The sequence below is a fragment of the Typha angustifolia genome, chromosome 8, assembly GCF_048772165.1.
Source record: "Typha angustifolia cultivar Huaian chromosome 8, ASM4877216v1, whole genome shotgun sequence".
Classification (NCBI taxonomy): Eukaryota; Viridiplantae; Streptophyta; class Magnoliopsida; order Poales; family Typhaceae; genus Typha; species Typha angustifolia.
This window is the reverse complement of record NC_133246.1, coordinates 24,169-48,838: the sequence shown is the minus strand read 5'-3', so window position 1 is coordinate 48,838 and position 24,670 is coordinate 24,169. Positions and strand designations below refer to the sequence as shown.

The 24,670-nt window shown below is 37.5% G+C and overlaps 4 protein-coding genes across 4 annotated transcripts; 2 read left to right on the top strand and 2 right to left on the bottom strand.

The window, feature by feature from the left end:
* Positions 1-299: 299 nt before the first annotated feature.
* On the bottom strand, positions 300-1,829 carry LOC140765793 (auxin-responsive protein IAA4-like). Its single transcript, XM_073105026.1, has 4 exons — positions 1,578-1,829; positions 1,031-1,233; positions 782-884; positions 300-560 (listed from the first exon to the last, which is right to left on the bottom strand). Exons 1-4 carry the CDS (start codon positions 1,748-1,750, stop codon positions 515-517), a joined length of 525 nt encoding a protein of 174 aa, XP_072961127.1. The 5' UTR covers positions 1,751-1,829; the 3' UTR covers positions 300-514.
* Positions 1,830-4,686: 2,857 nt separating this feature from the next.
* Positions 4,687-7,628, top strand: LOC140766138 (thylakoid lumenal 16.5 kDa protein, chloroplastic). Its single transcript, XM_073105586.1, has 4 exons — positions 4,687-5,198; positions 6,785-6,924; positions 7,009-7,081; positions 7,202-7,628. The coding sequence occupies exons 1-4, from the start codon at positions 4,889-4,891 to the stop codon at positions 7,309-7,311; spliced, it is 633 nt and encodes a 210-aa protein (XP_072961687.1). The 5' UTR covers positions 4,687-4,888; the 3' UTR covers positions 7,312-7,628.
* Positions 7,629-10,855: 3,227 nt separating this feature from the next.
* On the top strand, positions 10,856-14,642 carry LOC140766188 (transcription factor PHYTOCHROME INTERACTING FACTOR-LIKE 15-like). The gene is made up of 8 exons (XM_073105650.1): positions 10,856-11,333; positions 11,449-11,661; positions 11,788-12,940; positions 13,045-13,146; positions 13,246-13,311; positions 13,414-13,479; positions 13,567-14,108; positions 14,264-14,642. The coding sequence occupies exons 2-7, from the start codon at positions 11,564-11,566 to the stop codon at positions 14,095-14,097; spliced, it is 2,016 nt and encodes a 671-aa protein (XP_072961751.1). The 5' UTR covers positions 10,856-11,333; positions 11,449-11,563; the 3' UTR covers positions 14,098-14,108; positions 14,264-14,642.
* Positions 14,643-16,925: 2,283 nt separating this feature from the next.
* LOC140766180 (uncharacterized) lies at positions 16,926-23,511 on the bottom strand. The gene is made up of 8 exons (XM_073105641.1): positions 23,169-23,511; positions 21,093-21,152; positions 20,087-20,257; positions 19,816-19,998; positions 19,587-19,717; positions 18,737-18,905; positions 18,424-18,553; positions 16,926-18,194 (listed from the first exon to the last, which is right to left on the bottom strand). Exons 1-8 carry the CDS (start codon positions 23,397-23,399, stop codon positions 17,998-18,000), a joined length of 1,272 nt encoding a protein of 423 aa, XP_072961742.1. The 5' UTR covers positions 23,400-23,511; the 3' UTR covers positions 16,926-17,997.
* Positions 23,512-24,670: the final 1,159 nt, after the last annotated feature.

Genomic DNA, 24,670 nt, shown 5'->3' with positions numbered 1-24,670 from the left:
ATAAATTGCATTACATTTATATTAAGTTAAGTTACTTTAGGACTTATAGGCCATAACTTGCTGCAGTTAAGAAACTAAATTGAGCATGCATCTCTTATTTTAGCTCCAATTATATATGTTGACTTCCTGTGTTCAATTAACACTTAAACACCGATCGAGACGTACACCTTAGACACTCAAAACAGTGCTAATGCTTAATCTCTGATTTCTGTAGCCACTAACAATATTTCTTTCCCACCAAAATGTTATAAGTATATCGAGTGGAATTAGTGTAGGTCAGCTGCTCAAGCAGTCGGGCCTTTTGGACTTTGGAGGACCGTTTAAAGAAGGAACCACATGCAGTGACCTATTTACAACTCTGAAAAAATTCCTTATAATTAATGCAAAAGGAACACGTTGGAGTGCATATATATATATTATATATATTCACTAGCTTCATATATACCTTTTCTTTATTTCTATCCCCATTGGGTTAATTTGGAGCTAGCAGAAGAAAATACATGACTAGCATTTATCAGCCCCTGATGATCTTCAATCTCTTGACAGTAGTCAAGAACAGCCTGTAAATTAAAAAAGAAAGAGCGGGGGGGGGGGGGGGGGGGGGGGGGGGGGGGGGGGGGGGAGGGGGAAAGAAAAGATTAATTAGAAATTAATATGAAAGCACGCAGCTAGCTGATCAAGAGCATGAGAAAGGAGATACAAAACAAGAAAAAGAAGAAGGAGGAGATTAAATGAAAGGCGCAAGTGGGACAAAAAGCTAGATAATTGATAGAAATCATACTCCCATGGTACATCTCCAACCATCATCCAGTCTCCTTCCTTGTCTTCATAAGTCAACACATAAGTGCTCTTCCTGGGGGACTTGTGCTCCATATCATAAGGGTCTGGTTGGAGTATTCAAGAACCAAGTATATCTTTAGATGTAACAGAGAGCTAGGGCTAAGCAGGTGGGTTAATGTTGCTAGTTATAAGCTTTAGGATTAATGTGAAGCAGAGATGAATAAGTAGCTTGGTTTTGTGGATGACTTACATGTAATAATGGTCCTGAACATGCGGCAGAGTGTCTTGATTAGGCCATCGTAGCCGCAATGCGCAAATAGATCGAGTTTCCTACCAATTGGAATTCCCTCCATATAGACCTTCACATAGAATGTTTGGTGGACTTGCTTTGCTTTCTCCACCAGCGTGCTCCTAAGAAGCGGTTTGATTGGTGGCCAATCAGTTGGTTGGTTCCTAATGCCCAATACCAATTAAGAATAGTGACAAAACCAAAAGATAGAAAAGTTAATTAAATAGCTAGACTTAGATACAAGAGGTGGATTACTTATTTAGTTAGAATAGAAATGCGTTTCTCTGTAAACCCAAATTGGATAGCAGGACTGGTCCATTGAATTCAACAAAGAGAAAGGGGGTTGGAAAGAGCAGATATATCAGCTGACTCGGATTAAAATTAAATTAATTTGATTCAAAAGGAGGAGCTCAATACAATGCTTAATTACGATTTTCTGATTAAGAGAATAGGAGATAATGCAGGAAAAGAAACAAAAGTAACAGATATGTATACTGCGCAAATTAACCTTGAATCACAAGAGCTGCTCTGCAGAGAGAAGGTTGATAGGCTGAGCCCGAGTCTGAGATCTGTGCTTGAGTCTCTTCTTCTTGGCTGAGATAGAGAAGAAGAGGTTATGGAGAAAGCAGGGTGGCTGCTGCTGTCTATAGAAGATGTAGGAGATTCACCCTTTCCTCCCATTAGAGATCGAGAAAGAGAGATGTGGGGGTGGCGCTCGTGTTTCCTAGCTATAAAAGTTATATAGGTAGGAGCAAGGAATGCTAATAACTTAATGAGGTGTAACAGAGAAGACAAATCAAGGAATGAGAGTTGTATATATAACTTTGTTTGGAGCAAGCAGACCGGTAGGAAGAGGTTTAACTGTCTACTGTTAAATTGTGCTGCTGCATGCATGGACACGTGGAAGTAGGGAAAAAAAATTATATTGGATGGTCTTCTTCGCCTGGTTAGCCTATCTATTATGTATAATTGAATGAAGTCAATCCTAAATTCTATAAATTAATTAAAGCACAAAGGCCTTCTCGGACGGTGAACCTGCAGTTCCATCCATGGAAAAATGTGCGGTGCCGGTGCATGCCCACCACTAATAAGATCTTTTCTCAAGACTAGCTACTTCAGAGATCATACCATATATTTTCTGTAGGTTGATTATAAAAGTCATTTTATATATTGCAACGACTTGTTTTTATCAATCAGATCTTTAATCTTCCCAATTAATAGTTAATTACATCGATCCTTTTTATTCTGCAAACTTGGTTTATTAATTAAACACAAAGATCCCATAAAAACAATATTTAAAGTACTTAAATTAGTTTTGATCACATTACATTATCCAGGATCGATCATGTAAATTAACTTTGGATAGCATTGCAAGTTCTACCGAGTCTTACGGAGAAGTCTTTGCAGCAGTGCAGCAGCAGCATCTGTGACTATGACAGTCCAACCACTTTGCCTTCCAACTTAATCCATGCTTGTCTTTGGAGAGCCAAATTGGTCTGGTAAAGTGGCATTATTGTATCCACTCTGGGAACTGGCTCAAAAGACCAAACAATAACAGCAGTCTTTTCATGCAAGAGAGAAGTAGGAAAAGCAAATTTCCATTGACAAGGTAGACATCTACCACCTTCCTTGTTCTTTGGTTTCTTCCTTTTCACTTTACTCACTCACCACATGCAGAGAAAAGAAAAGAAAAGAAAAAAAAAAACCCTTGTACTTTTCTTAAACACAAGAAAAGCACCTACTTGGGCTAATCCGCACTTATTAATCTATTCGCCTCTCATTTGCCTGTAGCACAACTGACATCTCGATTAACTTACCCCTAGGATGACATTTTATTATGATTATCCATAGCTATTACTTAATCAAGCCTAGTCTATTAGTAAACTTTAATTATGATATCTAGACCAGACCGACCATCGGAAGAAGCTCCATCGAAAGATAGTTGTTCCTTTTGGTACCAAGAATCAATAGATGCAAAGAGAGGAGTTCTTATATACTACTACTTACTACTACTACTACTACTACTACTAATATTATTATTATTATCTTCCTGAGAGGGGAAGAAACATGCAGGGTACCTGTGCATGGGGTTTGACGTTTGGGCCAAAGAAACCCACAGGTCTTAGAAGCTTTGATTTAGTAAAAGGTAGGATTATTTAAAGTAATACACGAGTCTGTCAAAAGAAAGACATGAAGGCAACTTCAAGGGGACATGCAATCCACTGTCTTCCTAGATATTAACAGAGAGGAAAAAAATACATTCTAATTACTTTAGTTAGTTGCATTTTTATTTTCTAATTCGTGAAATTGTACGTCATGAAGATTATTATTAATGGACTCTTCGTGGATCATTCATTGGCTACCTTCCTAGCTGGTACCCATGATACTGGCCTATCTTTTTCCTAAAGAAATGACAAATAAAAAGCTGATGCCTCTACATCTCTCTCGGCCCACTTGTCCATTTCATATGATGTTTGCCTATTGTATTCAATCAATTCAATATATATATATATATATATATATATCGTACGAAACTCTCCATATAATTGTAGTAACCAAATTAAGGAATTAATGCAGAACATTTTTGAGTTCTCAATTAGCCTATTTGATGGACACTAAATAATTGGTGATTTATGCCTTAATTATCAGAAGTTTATGCAGAAAGTCTGATTGAAGCAATTATTCGCTTGTGGATCTTCACATGTACTTGGCTAGTGGGTAGTCTCTTCCTTTGATAATTGTGTGCACAATGTGCGCAAAACCCCCAAGTTTGGCACAAGGACATGATGATGGGTGTATAGATATATGTTGGAAGGGAGGGGGGGATGAATGAGGATGTACTGAGGGGGTTTGTTGGGCACGAGGAATGGGTTTGTCTTGTGGTATGTATGCATCCCTACGTCTCATGCATCACAATGCATGCATGCCATGCACGACTGAGACAAGTAAGCTGCAGCTTCCAACACTAAAACCTACCTGTCTTTTCCTTCCAAGCTGTTGATTGTGAATTAAGTCTCTCACCGCAATAATTATGTCCAACTCCCGTCCAGTCCTTTTCTTCTTGGGCTGTGAATTGGTTTCATAACTGAAGATTATAGGATTACTTGTGGGTACGTGGGATCCCATATATATATATATCTATATATAAAAGCATGTCCCCCCCCCCGTGGTGGGGCCCTAGTTTTACTGTGGGAGAAGGGGGGGGGGGGGCAAGATGCAATTACCTTGGCCATCTGCTCTTCCTTTTTTCGCTTTCTTAATTTTATTTTTACCTCGGCAATCTGATTTGGTGGACCTCATCCCCTTAAAGAATGTCTGGAGTTTATTTTATGCTCGGATCTGTTTGGCCTTAATCCTAGCTTCTGATTAAATATACTGAATTATCCATATGAATTTTAATGTTGTTTCTCGTAGGTCCTGGGCCTATGGGGTTTGTTTCCTAGCCCATCCATCATGGGGGCTGGGCTCGGTTGGGCTGGGCTGCGCTGCGCTGGATCTGGAACCCTCCTATAACCTATAGGTCTCTCTTACCCCACCTTGTATCCCATGTGATCTGAAAAGTCACAACCATAGCCACGAATTAATAATAAATAATCTTTGTTTTTCTCACAAGGGGGCATTGCCATTTGCCATTTGCCATTTGCCGTTTGCCGTTTGCCATTGATCGGCCCTCGATCTCCAATATAGATTAGATAGAGTCTCTCTCCTTATCCTCCTCTCCCGACCGAGAGAGAACAATAGATATTTTTAATTTTGCAGTTGTTTCTTCTTTCTTTCTTTCTCCAAACCTACACAGACATAAACACAAACACGTAGAGGATGGTAAGTGCTTTAACCGCGCCTCTTGCAAGGGCAGTCGCCTCATGCCCTGCTCCTCCTCCTCCTAAAGCATCATCACCACCAGCAGCTGTCTCTGTTGTTCCTCTTCCTCATCATCATTCTGCCGTGGGCAGGAGGCACGGTTTCTCGGCCTGTCTCCTCACTGCTCTCGTCCTCTCCTCCTCCTCCGCCGCACGTGCTGCTATACTCGAGGCCGACGACGATGAGGAGCTTCTTGAGCGCGTCAAGCAGGACAGGAAGAAGAGGCTTGAAAGGCAAGGCGTCATCAGCTCCTCCGGCAAGGAGACAGGTCCACCCTCTCTTGCTTTCCTCTTCCTTCTTCCGCTGCTCTAATATCCCATTACTCTCTCTCTCTCTCCTCTCTCTCTCTCTTATTTGAGCTTTCTATATATTACTCCTCTTCAGCTTTATACAACAACAACTCAGGGCTCAATTGCCATGTATTTCAGCATAAAGCTCTTCATTTTCTACAGTGCATCTCTAATCCACATTGTACTACTAAAGAATTTATTGATTTGTTTCTTTGATGTTGCAAATACTTCCTTTTTGATAAGCAAGCTTAGAGTTTCTTTTGAGTTTTTTTTTCCTCCATCGAATGTGAAAAGGGAGATTATAACTGACCGAACGACTACACGTCATTTCTGTTTAATTGGTGATTATAATCTCACTTCATCGCCTTATGACATTCTATGATCGATCGGATTCTGTTTATACGCAGCCAGTTCATTCACTAGGAGATTGCTATGGTCGTTACTGGTATTAAACAGGCCTCTTGATTCATATCATTGTGCTTGGTTTGGCCCCCTAGTGAGGAATCCTAGCCTATTGTGATCACTAGTCCATTTCAAAATGAGATTTGTTATTGCAAGGCAATACGTAATTTTGATCCAAATCATCCCATCACAACCAATTATTGTTATAACCCAAAATTTTGCAAACTTCACCCCTAGAACCATTTCAACTAGTGACTTTTTCCGAGATTTTTCTCCGCACTTGCTTACCTCTCAATTTCATACTCCTCTCAGTAGTTTTACATAGTTTTAGTTATTTCTTCAGCTCTATGCGCTACATAATTTCTCTCTTCTTCTATATCCACACAACCCATTAACCAGAATAACTACGTAGTTATCTTTTCATCTATTCACTCAACCCCTAAACAGACTAATAACTACAGAGTTCTCTCTTCGTCTCTATTCGCTCAACTCCTAAACGTAATTCACAGAAGGAGATACAAAATCCTACTTGCGAATCATTCCTTAAATAGCGTACTAAAGGCTCTTAAACAGTATCAATAAACCAGTACTGGACATAGAAAAAAGAAAATGTTCCCTTACCCGCAACCCTAACTATTAGATCAGGAACCTGAATTAGTGAGGGGTATTGAAGTATTTGCCTTCTTCTTGATAAATATTTGAGTAATTTCTCAAAATTTTGACTTTTGTGATTCTGAGGAATTGATGCCTTTATGGTATTTGTGAGAATGAATAGATTAGAGAAGAACCTCCTTCTGATATTTGTTTGCAAATCAACGGATTGGGGCTTTAGATGTTTCTCTGCATGACACTCTCTCTCAATAGGAAAAAAAATATATGTATATTCTAGTACTGTGAAATTTCACTTTCTGTAACTGAATAATTCCTTCCCTCTATCAGCCGTATGATCTCGTAACATACTCTTGTAGTAACAAGAAAAGATGAAAAAGAAGTCTACAGCTTTTAATATTTGAAGGATGAAAAACATTAGACAACTCATTTCTTCATTATTTCACTTCATAAAATTTTCATACCATGAGTAAGATTATAAGCATCTCTTTTTCTCCTCCTTGTGTAGGTTGATATAATTGGGTGATTAGCTATTATACTCGTATGATTACAGGTTATCTGCAAGAGCTTGTCTACAAGCTAAGCAAAGTAGGCCAAGCTATTGAAAACAATGACCTTTCTGCAGCAAGTTCTGCTCTAGGCTCGAATACTAATGCTGAATGGGTGCAAAACGTAAACACAGCTTTCATGAAGGTTGCTATATAAGAATTAATTTTCCTTCTATTTGAATTTGGCTGCTAAATCTTTTATCCACCTTCTAACCCAATTCTTTATCAGTTGAGCTCTAGTCCTGAAGAGAAAGTTGAGATGGAGGCATTTAATTCCTCCTTGGTATCTTTATTTACCTCAGGTGCGTGCATTTTTGTCGGCCAATTAAATAGAGTTTCCTTTGTCAATTGAGCTTTTGCGTAGTACTGTTCTCTCTCTCCTCATTGGGTTTTTTTTTTTTCAATCTTCACCCCTTTTACAGTTGCTAAGCGTGATTTTGAGTCCTCCAAGGCAGCTTTTGTGTCCTCTGCCAGCGCATTGGAGAAATGGATAGGATTGACCGGCCTGGTTGGTCAACTGAAAGGTCTCTGAAGAAAGGAGTTAATTAGCCAAAACCGATGCAAATATATGTGGTTCCTTTGCATCTCGCATTATTTTTAACTATTATTTATTTTAAAGTTTTTCTATAAGGTTGTTATCTTTTATTACGAGGCTGAATTTGTTTGTTAGATTCCGTGCGTTGATAGTGTTGGCAATTGAAAACTTGCCCTTGCAGCCAGCTTTATGTTTATAGAGTATTTAGTTTAGCCCATGATGCTAGAGTATTATGGGCTTTTCAGATTATTCAAATCATCTGTTTTTTTTTTTTTGGTCCAAACTTTAATTAATTTATTTGCTTATTAGTTAATTAGTGTTCCGTCGCATGTATTTGCCCTTTTGCTTTTTAATGTTTATTTAGGCAAGTACATGGATCACCGTGAGAAAGCCTGCGGATGCTCTGCCCTCTAACTCCCAGTAGCATTTAATGGAGTAAATTTCTGTTTATCGTCCTCACTAGTTTAATTGGCACTTCACACGTGAAGTATCACGCAAGTCATTGATTGTCGTGTTAGGGCTTATTTAGTTTGAGTCTAAACTTTGAATTTGATTAATTAATCTTATTTTTTAATTTTAATTTTTTAAAAAGTGAACTTAATTTGGTATATATATATATATAATTATTAATTAGACCTCAGGCATGCATGAAGGTCGACATGGACTATTGGAAAAAAAAAAAAAAATCCATTCGACCTTCTTTAACTTCCTACTGACAAATTATTTGCAATTCATTGCTCTTCTTCCCCCTCAATGATTTTTCTATGTAATTTCTTTGCAAAATGAATGGTTTAGAATATATGCCAAACTAATGGATTAACGAGATCGCCTTCCTACACTATAGCCATCGTAGCGAGGTTTCTGCACCAAACGATGAGAGATTACATCACCTTGATATTTATCTGTTATATATGTGATCCGAGTATGTATATATATATATGGCAACCACAACTCCACAAGCCTTTTGTCGTTTGGTCGACAGTCAGCTTCTTCTATCACTATGCGTGTGTGTATATATATTGCAGGAACACATGGCGCAGTAGCTCCGCTCAGAGTAATCACATGGTGAAAATTTCTGTTGGTCGGAGTATTCAATTCTCATCAACAATTCACCAATAGTTGATAAAATTTTTCTTTTTCTTTTGCTTCTTTTCTTATTCTCCTGTCGGTTGGTTATCTATCTAAGGTCCTTGAATCAATGCAACTATCTTGCACAAATTAAAGAGCAAATGTTAACTTTTCTTAACAATTAAATTTAAACTATCATTGTAGCTCAGTACTTGACAATGGTAATAAATTTCGCTTAATATATATATATATATATATATATTTTAACAACAATAGTACCTGCTGTCTTTGGGCCACTCAAAACATTGTTTACTAAAAGGGGATGCGGGTAAGATTTGACATATAAACGTACTGTATCGTGATTATCTGAATTTTGTCATTATGAAAGTATTAAATTATTAGCTGCCAATGGGATTGTTTTAATTCCACAGAAATGTTAAACTAGCTGGACAAGATTTGCCCTATATTGTTATTTTAGTGGGTCAATGAAGATTGACTTTGTAAGATTGCTGATTGATTACCTTTTAAGAAACCTTAGAGTTTGTTGGTATCTTTTCAGAAGTTCATAGTTAAATAGATTTGATATAACCTTTCATCTCCTCCGCCTATCAATATTCCATTAATTGGAGGCACAGTTCTCACGTCATGAATGATACCAGAAATTCTGTTCCCCTTCACACTGTTAGAAGACTGCAGACATGTACAGTGGAAGCTGCGTCAGATTCATGTACTAGCTCTGCAGCAATCCTTGTCGCTGGGACCAATACCATGCCCTCCCATTTCAATATCCTACACCTAGAGACTAGAGAGAGCCATCTCCACCTGCCTTCGCCTCTGTAGAGAAAAATCTTCCTATGAGGTTTATTGTATATTTATATACATCAATCGAGCGTTCAATTCAGAAGCTGTGAAAGTAATTTCAAGAACGCCTCTTCCGTGCATGCTTATTGGGCCTAAACTGGACTCCTCTTGCATGCTAATCTGGATCATCAGGCACCTATCCACCCTACTCCATAAAATTAATCAAGATTGCATCTGTGTTTGCAGGCTACGACGCGTTCTGCTTTGAGCCAACAAGCATTACAGAATATATTTGCTTACAAAGCTGTACTATGCTTAAGAGTGCGTGTGTACAAGAGGAAGAACGAATGTATCACAATTCACAAGTAAAAAAGGCTACATGATTCCCTCTATTATTCCAAGTGTCATCATAATCCAACAGTAGCTCGAAACTTTAGGTTGCTTCTATTATTGATCGAGTGCGTGTCTTATGATTGCGAGGAGCCGAGGACACTGTCATTTTCTTATTGTCGACTTATTATAGAATATTGCTCATCTAGGACTCTTGCGAGTTTTAGTTGCTGACCCACATCATCAATACGCATTTCACATGTCAGCTATGCTACATAATAGAATATTTCAGTTCTGCTACCAAGATCTTGGTGTTGGTTGAGTCGAACAAGTGGATTGTCTTGAGTTAGGACACTATGGTCATGACTAAATTTCAAACTAGATTAGTTAATTTTAATTTTTTTTAAATAAATTTAGTTAGATAAAAAAAATATATATATATATTTATTTACTGAATCAGTTTAAAATTTTTTGAATCAGTTTACATAAAGTCTCTAAACTAAAATTAAATAAGACTTTATGTTTTAGTTAGGATACTTGGTCATATATTAGAATATATTCATAACAAAAAATATTTTAATATAAGATGTGTATTCGTAATAGTATTTTATCCTATATTTTAACTATCATAACTAAAGCCCATTTTATCCCATAAAATGTCACGTCATTATGATTATATATTTTTCAGGCCTAATTATCAGTCACATAATAATTAGTCCTAGCTCTGTTAGCCTGATGGATTGATCGACTTATTCTCATGGAATTTCGATCGAGCACAGTACTAGGTTATTGAACAATAGCTATGTCATTTCTGTCTCAAGCTCTCCTACTACTTAATTATTCTATCTCAATCTAAAATTAATATGCAAATGCACAACAAGACAAACAAACATACTACAGCATAACAACCTAATGAGATTAAGTGAGGATCTAACCGCCACTTAAACCATTCTTGGGATAATGGAAGTCATTCTCATATTTTTTAATCTTCCAATGATGAGGATGTATGTAGGACAGGTGCTACATCGCATATTATATCATGATTTTAGACGTGAAAGTTGGATAATAGAGAATCGAGAACCCTAGCAATATCTCTCCATCTCGCTCTAAGAATAGAAGGATGGTGTTCCTTATCCCCTTTTTTCTTCCAGAAGCCTTGCGGGCGAAAGCAACTCTGCCTGACCGAATTGATTGGATTCGATATTGCTTCTTCTTTTCCTTTTCGAAGAAAAAGAAAAAGATAAAAATGATTGCTTCTTCTTTCCGTATATAACTGGGCAGCTAGAAATACACACACGTATGTATATGTATATATATAAGGATTATACTTTGAGGAGGACTCAGTTTCCAGGTCACCGCTCTTTTGCTTCTATGTAGTTTATTTAACCTTGTAAATTCTTCATCTGCTTTTCTCCTACCCTGCTACTGAGCTCTCGCCGCATCATTCTTCGAGAGGTTTTTTGGATCAATCCTTCCCACGTAATTGGTGACTGACTGCGTTTTAATAGGCATGGGTCATGGGTGTACCCTGAAGTCAGTCTATTTTGGCCCTGATTTGTGGCTATAGAATTAAGCTGTCTGATGAACCTGCATAAGAATAAAACCAAGTGGATTCCTCTGTTTTTATTCCTTTTGACGATCCACTTGGGCGATTGCAAAGATGCGCTTCCTAGATTGTCCGGAAGAAGGTAGCTTTGAATAATTTCCAGGCAAATTTGTTTGGCTAGCAAGTTGTCTGACACTGGGAGAAGACTTCCCTCAGAGCAATCCGCAAGTTTGGAATCACTTTGTGGTCATTTTTGGAGACTGTTGAATAAGAGGTAAAGTACCAATTCTTGTTTTGCCCCTCAGAATGTAGAGTGAATTAATAAGTAGGAGCTAATCTAAAAACAAATTGCAGTCTTTGTACTTTATTTTGCTGAAATATTTTCTCAGGTCCCACCGGTGTTCTGCTGTTTGATTTTTCTTGTTAAGCTCGTAATTAACGAACTGCGTCTTAGAATCCTCGGTACCATTCTAGAAGGCTCCATTTCTTTTCCTTCATTCAGCTATGCCTCTTTCTGAGTTCCACCAAGCAACAACGACATCCAAGGTTGGTTCTGCTTCATCCAAGATTGCCAGCTGCTCATCTGATCTATCATCGTTCATGTGAGTGCCCTTTGCTTTTATTTAGTACGTCTTGCAGTTATTTTTTTCTAGATTTCTACGATAACTCTGAGATGTCATATTCTTTTGATTTCACTGATATTTGTGGTTCATGGCTCTCTGATGAAGGCCGGAGAATGAGTCTATGGAACTTTTGTGGGATCATGGTCCGATCGTGATGCAGGGGCAGTCAAATAGGCCTAAGAAAGGCTTCTTCCCTACTTGCTTCCCTGCCTCTGATAACAGAGTCCGAGATAAGGATAACAGAGGTGTGATCATGCCCAAGATTGCGCAGTTTGAATCAACGGATGAGATGTTCCACGATGTCCCCGGACCTTCTTCTATCATGAGTTCAAATGCTCAAAACGATGACTCCGCTCCATGGATACATTACCCCTCCGTCGATGATTCTCTTCCTAACGATTACTGCTCGGTGTTTTTATCTGAATTTTCTGGGAGCAATCTGCATTCTCCTAGTACCATCTTTGCTAGTGGTGGAAGCAGTTTTCTTGGCCATTCTGATAAAAGTTCAAACAACATGGAACCTTTGCCCGCTTCTAAATCTCTTGCAGGAAGCTCAGATTCTGGTAGAATTAGGAGCAGCCAGTTATTTGAGTTATCTCAGCAATGCCCGAGCTCGATTCGTGCTATGAGTTCTACACCGACGGACTGGAGAACTGGAGGTCAAGTTGCTACTCAACAAGGCAGATATGGGGATCTGTTGAGTACAAGATTACAGAAAAAAAATGCACCAACCTGCAAGTCGCATCAACCGAGTAGTAGTTTGGGGTTGTTGAACTTCCCTCATTTTTCAAGACCCGTTACTCTAGCAAAAGCTAATCTCCACAACATCGAGCGGTTGAGGAGCAATGAGAAGGCAGCCACAACTGCTAATGGCCAGTCTACTAGTGGCTTCAAGAGTAGTGATGTTTCTGGGATTCAAGAGCAGCTGGCTGCACTTTCATCTGAGAAAGAAATACGATCATCAGCAAACATTTCCCCAGAGCCGATAGTACCAGTTGAGCAAATGCAGGATATTCATCAGCACGGGATGCCTAGCAAAGATGACAATGTGGCCAACAGTTATAGCGTAGTGACTGATAACGTCCTTGAAGCAGCAACAATGGCATCGGGAAGGCATGAAATTGAAAAGGGTCCTGAAGCAGTGGTAGCATCTTCCTCTGTATGTTCAGGCAACAGTGTTGGGGCCGCATCCAATGACCCTAAACATAGATCAAAGAGGAAACCTCAGGAAGGAGAAGATTCTGATATTCGTAGCGAAGTAAGTAAAGGAAGAGAAGATCAGAACATGATATTTGATAAACTGCTTGGCTATTCTGTCATAGATTGTATGTGCTCCAAATCTGGTTATGTCTGTATGCACAGGATCTTGAAGATGAGTCTGTGGGTTTGAAAAGACCTGCTACCGTCCGAGGCACAAACACAAAGAGGAGCCGAGCTGCTCAAGTTCACAATTTGTCAGAAAGGGTAGGTGCAAAAATGCAACTGCATTTATAAATTCCATCCTGATGCATACAGTCTTTTCTTAGACTTGTTCAGAAAGCTGATTTCTGCAATAATGAGCAGAGGCGAAGGGACAGGATCAATGAGAAAATGTGTGCACTGCAGGAGCTTATACCAAACTGTAACAAGGTACAACTTTGTTATTTTGTCCAAGTTTTCAGCTGCCGTGTAGGATCTGGATCTTCTAGTTAGACATTGCCTAGCTAGCTAATTATGAGATATTCTTTGAAGGTGGATAAAGCTTCAATGCTTGATGAGGCCATTGAGTATCTTAAAACCCTTCAGCTTCAGCTTCAGGTAGTAGCTTTACCTTCCAATATATGGGATAAGTTATACTAGGTTGTCAGTAAATTTGTTTCTGAAAAGTCGAGATATTTTGCACAGATGATGACCATGGGAAGTGGACTATGCATGCCTCCAATGATGTTACCACCTGGAATGCAACAGATGGCCATGCCGCCCATGGCGCATCTCTCTCAAGTGGGTGTTGGAATGAGTGCTCTGGGATATGGCATGGGAATGCTGGACGTAAATGGTTCCCCAGGTTACCCTTTGATTCCAGTTCCACCTCTGCATGGCACTAGTGCTCAGTTCCCTTGCCCCACGATTCTAGGGGCACAAGGTTCGCATGCAACGCAAGCTGGATCTATCAGGCTTCCAATATATGGAATCCCCGGCCAGGGAATTCCTTCACATGTGCCTTGTCTACCACCATTTGGTTCTTTGTCAGGTCTTCCCATGAAGGCCAACTTCTTAGGGCCCGAAATAACTGCAGCCATAATGGTTAATAGCTTACCTGCAGCTTCAGTCACCACTTGTCCCTCAAGTTCTTCTAAAAATCAGCAGCAGCATAACCTAAACGTGGGAATAATGCATAAAACTGGTGCTGGCGATTCACTGATCCGACCAGAATGAATGATACTCAGGTTAATTTGCTTATCTCTCGCGTCAACTTACTTTGTGGATGGATATTAATCTTTTACATGAATTTAATTTATCAGCATTGACAGTCGACCTTGCTGACTTTTAAAATATTTTACATAATGACGTAATATATAGTTTTGCTTACTGCCATTCCCAGCTGCGATGAAGTGATGAACCAACCATTTGAGCCTTCTGACTCGGCTCAACGGAACGAACATTAATCAGAAGGTGCATGTATATGCCAGTGGAACTGGATGCGGAGACGCTACGTACATCTGAGGTTGAATCGACCACAATAGGGAAAGAATAAAACTCTAATTTAATCCATGGGTAAGAAGTATTATCATGACCGTCCGTCAAAATAATTCCTCTTATGCAGGTTATGTTTGGAATATACTAGGATTCACTGATTGATTTGTTGCTGTACAACTAGTTGCACTTTTCATCTTCCTTGTTTATAGATGTAAAGTTAAAGGAAGGATGAACACTTTCCGTGATATTTTAGAAAAGATCGTTCCCTATGCATGTGTGATGCACTTCCTCACAAGGTCTATATTTGTCATGTGATCATGAAAAAACAAAACAGTCGTATTGTGGAGTTTTTTTTTTTTTTTTTTTGTGTCAAATTATTGTGGGGAGTCAAACTCTCAGATTTGAGATAAGATGGAGGTACCAAGTTCTAAGTCTGCATAAGATGATAGCCAGTAATCAGGAGTTACAGATGTTCCTCAAGACTCCGTCGAGAAGTTACTGTTTGGGACTGCAATATGTAATTGCAATTGTTTAACACTTTCTTACCAAAGAATTTTAAAATGCTGCTAATAAAGAAATTAAGCAACATTTCTACAAAATATATATATATATCTATATATATTAATACTAGCACTTTTATTCTAGTGCTGTTAAAAGCTAATCTTTTAGTTTAATAAAAAAAAGCTAATCTTTTAGCAATATTTTAATTTTTATTCCTACTGTTGTTAAATATTTGGCAGCATTTATTTTAATTCTGCTAAAGCTAAGAATGTAGCATCAGAATTCGATTCACTTTGATCGAGCTCTTGCTCTATGTCTTTCCGAACAACGGATTGAAGGGGACAGGACAACCGGGAAGACAAAGCATCAAACAAAGAGGTTGGGATCCGAACTAATTCGTCATTTATCTCCTGCCGTGGTTCATACATTCTTCCTAGCACTTACGTCGAATCGAAATTCCAAGAACCTTAGTTCATTACCTTTTCAATAAGTTTTGGGCTAAAGCCTTGTGGATCCCCTCCGAAGTAAGAGTACTGCTTGTGCCGTATGACGCAAGAGTCTCACGTACGATTCCTATAGTGTCACATATTTTTTATTATTATTAAAGTTAGCATTTAGCAACATTTGTTTTACAATGTCACTAAACTTAAGCATGTAATGATAATTGCTGAATAGTGTTGTCAAAGTATTTAGTTTCTCGTTCACTTTGTAGAATAAATTGTAGAATAAGAATATACTTATTTTAGAATAAGCTTTTGGTGTAGTAATTAAACATAATTTATCTTATTCTAATATAGTAATTTATTATTTTTTCTCATCTTATTCCATACAACTTTAAAAATAATAATTTAGTAACAATTCATAATTACTATTTTAACCATAGATTAGACAACACTGAATTATACATTATTTCAGTACAGATTAGATTTTCTCTCTCAACTTTAAATACTAATCATTTTAGCTTCTAAATAAATTTAGAGTTTCTCTCTCTTCTAAATATATATATTTTTAAATATTGATCATTCAATTTTTTTTGGACCAGTAAATTCTACAAAAATAAAAAACTATTAAGCCCGCATTACCCCATAGTGCCCTTATTTTCTCTTAGTGCATAATTATTTTACATAAAGTATAGAGTTATTTTCTCGCAGTGCAGATTTATAATCCCGCATTATCCTACAGTATCTTCTTTCCTCTAATGCATGGTTATTTTACATGGAGTGCCAAGTTATTTTTTTTATAGTGCAAATTTATAACCCTGTATTATTCTACAGTGCCTCTTTATTTTATCTAGTGCATGATTATTTTACATATAGTGCAAAATTATTTTCCTGTAGTGTGTGCTTATAACGTAACAACGCCTCTTTATTTTCTTAGTGCATAATTATTTTACATAGTGTGCAAGGTTATTTTCTTGCAGTGCGGGCATATAAATCTATATTACTCCGTAGTGTTTTTTTTTATTTCCTCTAATGTATGATTATTTTATATAGAATGTATGGTTATTTCTTCACGGTGCAGACTTATAATCTCGTGCTACCTTGCTTATTTTATCTAAAGTTTCGAGTTATTTCCCACGATGTGAGCTTATAATTCTGCAATATCTCTTAGTGCATGATTATTTTCTCAGTGCAGAAATAGAGTATTTTAAATTTGCAATTGTAATAAAATATAATATTATTTTAGAAGATTACTATTTACTACTACTACTATTACTATTTTAATATATACTGAAGCGTATTTTCGTTAATTACTTTAAAACATCACCGATTCTCAATACAAGTTTTTATTCTTTAATATTTAAATATTATTTTTTATGTCATATCAAATCTAATTATACAATTTATACTAATATTGAACTAAATATTAGAATAAATTATACTAGTATTAACTTTTTTTTTCTTGTATTAAAAAATTAAAATAGTAACACCAACTTAGTCTTATTCCACAAATGAGCTCAGCCTAAGAACTTTTTCTTTCATCGCTGGAGTTAATTACTGTCGAATTCATAAATGAGAATTTTTTTTCTTTTTGAGAGGTTTGAACCCAACACTAGCCCATTTAACTAACCGAGCTATATCCCATTGACAATAAGAAAACAGTACTGTATGAACATTACTCTCACGATCAATAACCTAATAGCCCGTAATGATATATTATAAATAGGTATTTGGTTAGCTTTGGGCTATCAACCTAATAGTCTCAACTTCTACTTCTAGATACAACCACTGCAAGAAAATTAATTTAAATCATTGTCATACATCTTTGGCACAACAATAAAGATAGCGTGGATCTTTAGGTCATCTTTCAGAAATTCTTTGCTGACGAGCCCTCCAATGCCAGTTCTTATATATCCTCTACAGCTAGCTCCAAAATAGACCTATTAGTATGTCAATCACCTGGTCCCTGTAACAGCATTTCAATAAAGGTCCCTGCAGCATCCAGGTACTGGACCTTCTACCAAAGTTCATGATGAATAGCTAGTATTTTCTTTTTGGAGAAAATACCAACAGGAGCTATGAAATGAATGTCACTTTCTCTGGCTTCTTCCATATGAACAAAGTTGCACAATCTCAATAACTGTGCAACGGAACAGAGTAAATAGCACGTTGTAAGTCACTGTCATCTGTTGGAAGACCTATGCAAGTTTCGGGACCCACATTTTCAGTACCTATCTGCAAGAGGATTATCTACAGAAACCCTGATCCAAGGCAACTCTAATCACATAAATAATGCAGCTTGTTTTGTTTTTCATGGTCGACCACTGTGACCAGGAAAAGTGGTTAGACTTTATTTTTTTAATTCTGTTGCTTTTATACATCATAAAATCTGTTGTGCAGGACCACGATCAGGACCGTTGCTTTGCCTTCATAGCATCTGACGTGCAGAATCCCCATCTCATCAGACAAACTGACTATCATCTATTAGAACATCTCTGAGATTTTTTATATGTTTTTTCTATTCTTTTCCAAGAAAAAATACAAGCCCTCTGCTTGGACTTATAAAACCATTGCTAGTATGCCTTCCTCCAACAGCACACTGAAACTGCTTTACTTATTATAATAACCATCATTCCATGCTCAATGCCATCAACACTCTGCACTATGTCCATTCCAACCTACTACTACTTCTGATCATTTACGCAGCTTCAAGGTTAATATTTGACAGATTTTGGCTCAATGACTCGGCTGATTCTTGAGGCTCACCTTCCATCCCATGTTCTATTCGTTCATGGAATTTTATCTCTGAAATCTCATCTTTAAGTTCTGCTTCCAACTTTTGAAACTCTTCCTCCATGTCATCTTCAATATCAACTGATTGAACAGGCAATGGTTCTGCAGGATATATCAAAATCAATGGACTAAACAAGACAAAGAAGTAAGAACTAGATGAAAACCAAAATATAACTAGTCCCTTATATTAATTAAGGGTGTTGTTCAATGACTCGGTATAGAAGCAGAATAAAACTACTTAAGATCAGCTGAACATTGATCTTGCGTAACCAAGGGGAGTTTCTTATGAGTGCAAGTGGTGGGCCAAGTAATGGATAAAGCAACAAGTTACCCAAGGCTGCATCAAGTTGCTTCTGCACATCAACAAGTTCATCAAGCTCTTGTAAACGGAAGTGAACTTCCTCAATGCTGATGCTGTGCTCCTTAATTGCTCGTGCACCAACTTTTATGGCTTCAGAAACCTAATATATAATAATGAAAAAAATACTCATTCAATGCAACTATGAAGCATAAAAAGGAAAAAAACCTGTACAAAAAGCATGCTAAAAGATTTTCATAGGCTTTGTATCATTGTATAATTATCTGATAACCTTTTCAGCAAAACTACATGTACTGTATGATTATATGCAGTATATAAATTCTACCTGCTTTGTGGATTCAGCATTTCCAATGAGACCAAGAACTTCTTCCACCTTTTCCAACATTGTTGTGCATTTGACCCTTGTTTCTGAGAACAACTTTGATTGTCGAATGTGTCTATAGGCCACTTGCTTGTTCCCAGACTTGGATGACACTAATGCCAACTTTCTTGAACTGCAAAATGAGCATGACCTGTCACTCAAAGCAGCACTTTTCATAGGCTTCTACTTCTGATGGATATTGATGGTGTGTACACAAGTATTAGTTCTTTGAATACTATGTAAATCCCTGATATTATTTTTATTGATAGTCCCTAAATGCTTCAAAAGGAAATAAAGTTTAAATATTTTGCAAAGGCAAAGTAAAAGGAGACACCAACATGAGACAACTATCTAACTAACTAGAACAATAATTGGACTTCCAACACTTCAATGATGAAACTTTTCTCTATTTAGACTACACAAAATGAACAGGCAACAAACTCATACATGTAGAAAGATGCTAAAAATGTTGGTTGCAAGTACACTGAAATATGGGCTGTTATATCTCCATAGTACTGGTCCTACTGGATACATGAACACGTATAGCAAGTATAAGAGCCTACCATAAACAGGACATCTTGCAGATCCAAGATACCGGTTTTACATGATATTCACAAGTAATTGTTTAACCAGCACATACTAACTTCATTATATAGCACAAATGTTGGTACTGCTTGTGTAGCCAACTTTTGACATTAGTGCTCACATCTGAGACAAAGTGACTCAGAATCCAAAAAATGCTGCCCATGGATTTACAAGCTTATTCTCAGATTGTGTAGTTAAAAATATGCTATTAAGGTCAAAAGCACAATACATTTCCCAGCGGTGATCAATCACATCAAGCTGTTGCTGCAACTTTTCTGTCATCCAAGTTAATTGTAAAACATCATAGTCAAGCTGTGAGATACCAGGAACAGATGCTGCCACGAGTGAGAGCTTCACACCCTGAAAACAACAACTTTTCAATAAGAAAACTATAATGATGTAGACAAGTAACCACAAAAAACAAGAATATGAAAAGTCAAAATTCAAACAGTCATTACCTCAATGAAGTCTTCCTTTCTGATGATAAAATAACGTGCTTTTCCACACTGAGATAAAAAACTAAGGATTATCGAAGCCTCTTCAGGTCCTTTACATAAGCTCCGGAACTTGGTCATTGTAACAATACATGTAGAAGTCCAATGGCTCAGATTTAAAAACTTAATAACATCATCAGCCCATTCCTGCAATTTAGATATTGTAGACCTTACCAACTGAGAAAAGACCAATGAATGATAACAATAAAGTTGAAGATGAGGTGCTTGTATGTACTTGAAGAAGTGGCTTTAGAATGAGAAGATCTTCTGAATTATCATCTAGAGCTGATGACCTTGAGATACCAATCGTGTGCTGAACTCTTCTAAGTATCTGATACAAATGTCCACTGGTTGGATCAATAAGGTCTCCTCTCAGTAAAATGTCACCATTTGCATGCATCTCATGCTGAAAATATTATCACAAGAATGATAATGTGAGCATCTAAAATAATCACATGCATACTAAATTTAAGCATGAGCTTTGAGAATTCTTACAGTAAATTAGATTTCAAGATTTAGACCGCATTCCATTTAGAATTATATAAAAGAAACCCGAAATTCGCTGACACTTCTCATTCAACCATTTACAAAAATGATTAGATGGGAGTCAGGAATTTAAATTATGGATCTGGAACTAGCAGGAAACTGAAAATCCAAAAATATGTGTAGCTGAGAGAAAATGTTGACATTGACAAGTGATGTGCAACTGGGAAAGATGGAATAAGAGCAAATAAATGACAAGCCTAGCACCAATGGATAACACAGCAGAGCTGGAAATTGTTCAAAGTTTTCGAAAAATTTCCAAGATAACATAACCAATAAGAACAGGTTATTAATTCTAGTTGAAGATGCAACAAGAAAGACTATGAGCTAGGCTTTTATATCTTGTTGTTATGGAAACCAAATAGGCCTCAAGTTAACAGGAAGCTGCTTCTCAGAAAACTTGCAAAATAGAAACACCTAACTTTGGTGATCTCATGAGAACATAAATCCGGATTTAACATACAACAAAAACAAAGTAGAAAAACTAAGCAGTTTTTTTTTTTTTTTTTTCAGAAACTCATCTACAGAATTAGTAAGTGAACAATTAGTATACATAGCAGCTAATCATGCTGGTGTACTCTTCAACGACAAGCATTATTAAACTTGATCAAACGTTATATCATAATGAGTGGAAATAGATTATGTACAAGTTAAGAAGACAATTTTCTAGCTCTAAGCATGAAAGATAGAGAACTCACCAGAACACGATCCATGCACAAAGGAGCCAGACCTCCTCGAGAAAACCAAACATTCTTCACCTTTAAAAAACAAACTAGGAGATAAGTGACTATAGCATTCTTCCCTTTCAGAGTATTATATTTTGAAACTTTATGTGCTGAATTAATAAAGATCAGAGATTAAATAAAAAATAGAATGATTAATATAAGAAAGAAATTTGTGCAATCAATTATGTAACATTCTCAACTAAAAGCATGGATACAAGCACGGGATACGAGTCCGACACGATACAGACACACGATAAATTTTGAAAAAAAAAGGATATGACATGTTTAGGACATGAATAAATAAAAATATTATATATATATATACACACACATTATCGATATGTTTAAATAAATATATTTCTAGACTTATAATATAAATATCCAAGCATGCATAAATTATTCATAAGAGAAAAATAAAATGTACACAATACCACAAAGTCAAAAATAATAATACTAATACGTGACAATATAATTTAATATTATGAGTAAACATCATAGGCAAATCTGTGATTTTATACTAATTTGCATTAATATTAATTTTCTTAGTATAACTAACTTGTGATTGCTGCATTATATTTCTACAACATATACAAACAAATTCTTACAAAAAATAATTTCTATTACGTACTTTTACAGCATATAAATCTAAAATGTATCTCAAGAGTACCCAAAAGTGTTTACGAAGTGTCCAAATTTATTCTATATTTTCTTAAATATCGAAAATTTCTTAGATATGTCCGACATATGTCCAATGAGTGTCCAACAAGTGTTATTGGTAAGAAATAAAAGGAAAAAATATGGAAACAGAAAAACAAGATTTACAGAAAGAAAATTTACTAATGTATAGATGTTCAAGGTCAATGGATACATCGTAGTATCTAACACCTAGTGGAATAATCATCTAAAGAAAGTACTTTTAAGATTTGACCTATGGGGTTAGGCTGATTGACCCTAGAAAGGACTTCTCCGCATAGCTAGACATATCGCTTTGTCAACTAAATAACAGTCATGCAACACCACTTGTAGAATCAAGATAAGGCTCTCAGCATGTCAATCCTTAATTAATCTGAAATTGGCGAGTTTCACATATTGAGTCCAATTAAGCATTTAAGTCACAAGTTGGAGGCATGATAATGCCCTTTGTCAGGAGCTGCAGCTCGAGTCTAGGAAGAAGCTAGAGGGTTTTTTTACCTTTTAGTTTCATATCCGGCGAATAAAGGGGGTCATTTTACACTATAGCCCTGTATCAGTTGGTTACCATTAAGTCAGAATGTGATGTGCACGTGCATCGGCTATGACAATTAGTTAACTGTGAAGAAAGAGAAAGGGGATTCGAGGGTATATGGGGTATATAAGACTTCAAGCTATTTTGTACATCATTTTCTAATAGCAAACAACTCTTATCTCGGGTTGGAAGGCAGATTACCAAATCTGGTGAAGTTTGGGAGGTTAATTACTTACTGTTGAGTGCAAATGCAGGTAATTGGGATCCATTTAGCTTGGTTATGATCGAGGATCATAACAAGTGGTATTAAGTCTGGTGAGGTTTGGGAGGTTAATTACTTGCTCTTGAGTGCAATTACAGGTAATTGGGATCCATTTAGCTCGGTTATGATCTGGCATCATAATACTCTTAGACGTCTCCTTTAATTTTTGGTCTTGCAAACAAAGAATTCCAGAGAAGACGAGTTGTCACCAAAAAAAGGATGACGACAACAGTAATCAGGAATACGGCTATATTGATGGCCTTATTCCCGAATATAGAGGTTCCGTGCAATACAACCATGGATTGATGCAGAAAATATCCCATATATAGCGCCGATTACGTGAGAATAAGATGAATAAGCAAGTCTCATGAAGTGATTTCAAGAAAAAAACCCCAAACATAAGAAGATGCCACACAGCGCTTATTACATAAGGGGATTAACTATGAGCAGACGGATGAGCAAGTACATTTTAGCCTTTAAGAATTCCGAACCCTGACTTCAAGAAAGGAAAAACAAAAAGAAAACCAAGAAGCATGAAGAACTGGGGGGAAGTGTAACTGACCTCTGAGGGTCTGACGGCGAAGACCCCTAGGTGGCGACCGACCTTGAGGATGAGATCCCTCCAGAAGAGGAGCCTTCTCTCCCAATCCGATCTCTGCCCCGAGAACGCTTTAAACCGCGCAGTCGATGCGATCTCGTCGTCCCAATCCGGAACTTCTCTTCGCACCGCTACCTCCACCTCGGAGGATGAGGAGGAGGAGGAGGGCAAAGAACCGGCAATCGAGGTAGCCATCGAGAGATCGGTTGTTCTGGTTGTAACGTATAAGCAAACCGCTAAAATGCAAGAACCAAGAAATGGCGGTCGACGGGAGAGAGGAGAGAGAGATGTTCTTAAAGGAATGAGATAATATCATGGACATAAGCCAATTATGCCTGTATATTCTATAGATAGCTCTTTCTTTACATTGGGTCGGGTCAGATAATGAATAACTATTTACAAAAAATATGATTTTGTGCAGATGAGATAAATTTTATTAAAGAGTAATTTATACGGTCAAAAAGGAGATTATAGATTATATCCTGAGTATATATATTACCGAAAGTATTAAATCTTAATTAATGATGAAAATTTGAATATCATAAGCAAAGAGACATGAAACTATGAACTAGATAAATGGATAAATATTTAATTTGGCTCAAGCTTAGCTGGAATTCAAGCTGCAAACAAAAGTAATTCCTTGTTAGAGATACTAGATTTGATTGGTATGATCATGTGTGCGACTTAGGTAACAATTTAATTGTTTTGCCGAACAGAAAATTCTTCTGACCAGCTACAAACTTTATGTAGTAGGAATACTAAAATTTATCTTGTCAAGGGTTTACGGTTTAGGGTTTTGGGTTCAGGGTATGAGTGTAAATGAGCCAAGCCTGAGCGAGCCGGCTTTGGCTCACGCTCGGCTCGAAATTAATTTTGAGCCTTATAATTGGGTTTAGGCTTGGCTCAACTCAACTTGAACTGGGCCAGACTGAGCTAGAGCCTGAAATAAGTCTATTATCATGCCTTATTCAAGCTGAGCCAGCTCAAGACAAACCAAGCAAAATCGAGCCCAAGCCTAGTCGAATAAGAAGAAGAAGAAAGAGGAGGAGGAGGCGGGTTGGCGGGGCACAATTACGGCTTGCTATTGCGAAAGGAGGAGGAGGAGGAGGAAGAGGAGAAGGAGGAGAAGGCTGGGCACTGCGGCCGCCGCTATCGAAGGAGAAGGAAGCAGCATTGTAACAACCCAATCCCCCCCAAAAAAAAATTCTTTACATGGACACAACGTGGCCGGCCTCGTGCCCATGCAGTGGGGCAGCGTGGGGGAGGAGCCACGCACCCCCCCTCACGTCGCCGCAGCCACCGCCAACCCCCCACCCACTGCCTTCTCTCTCTTTAAATCTCTCTCTCGTTCGGTCTCTCTCTCTTTTCTTCTTCCCTCGGACTCTCTCTCTCTCCCCCACTGCCGAACCTTCGTCGCTATCATCGTGCTGCCGAAAGTGAGCCTCCTCCTCCTCTCTCTCTATCTC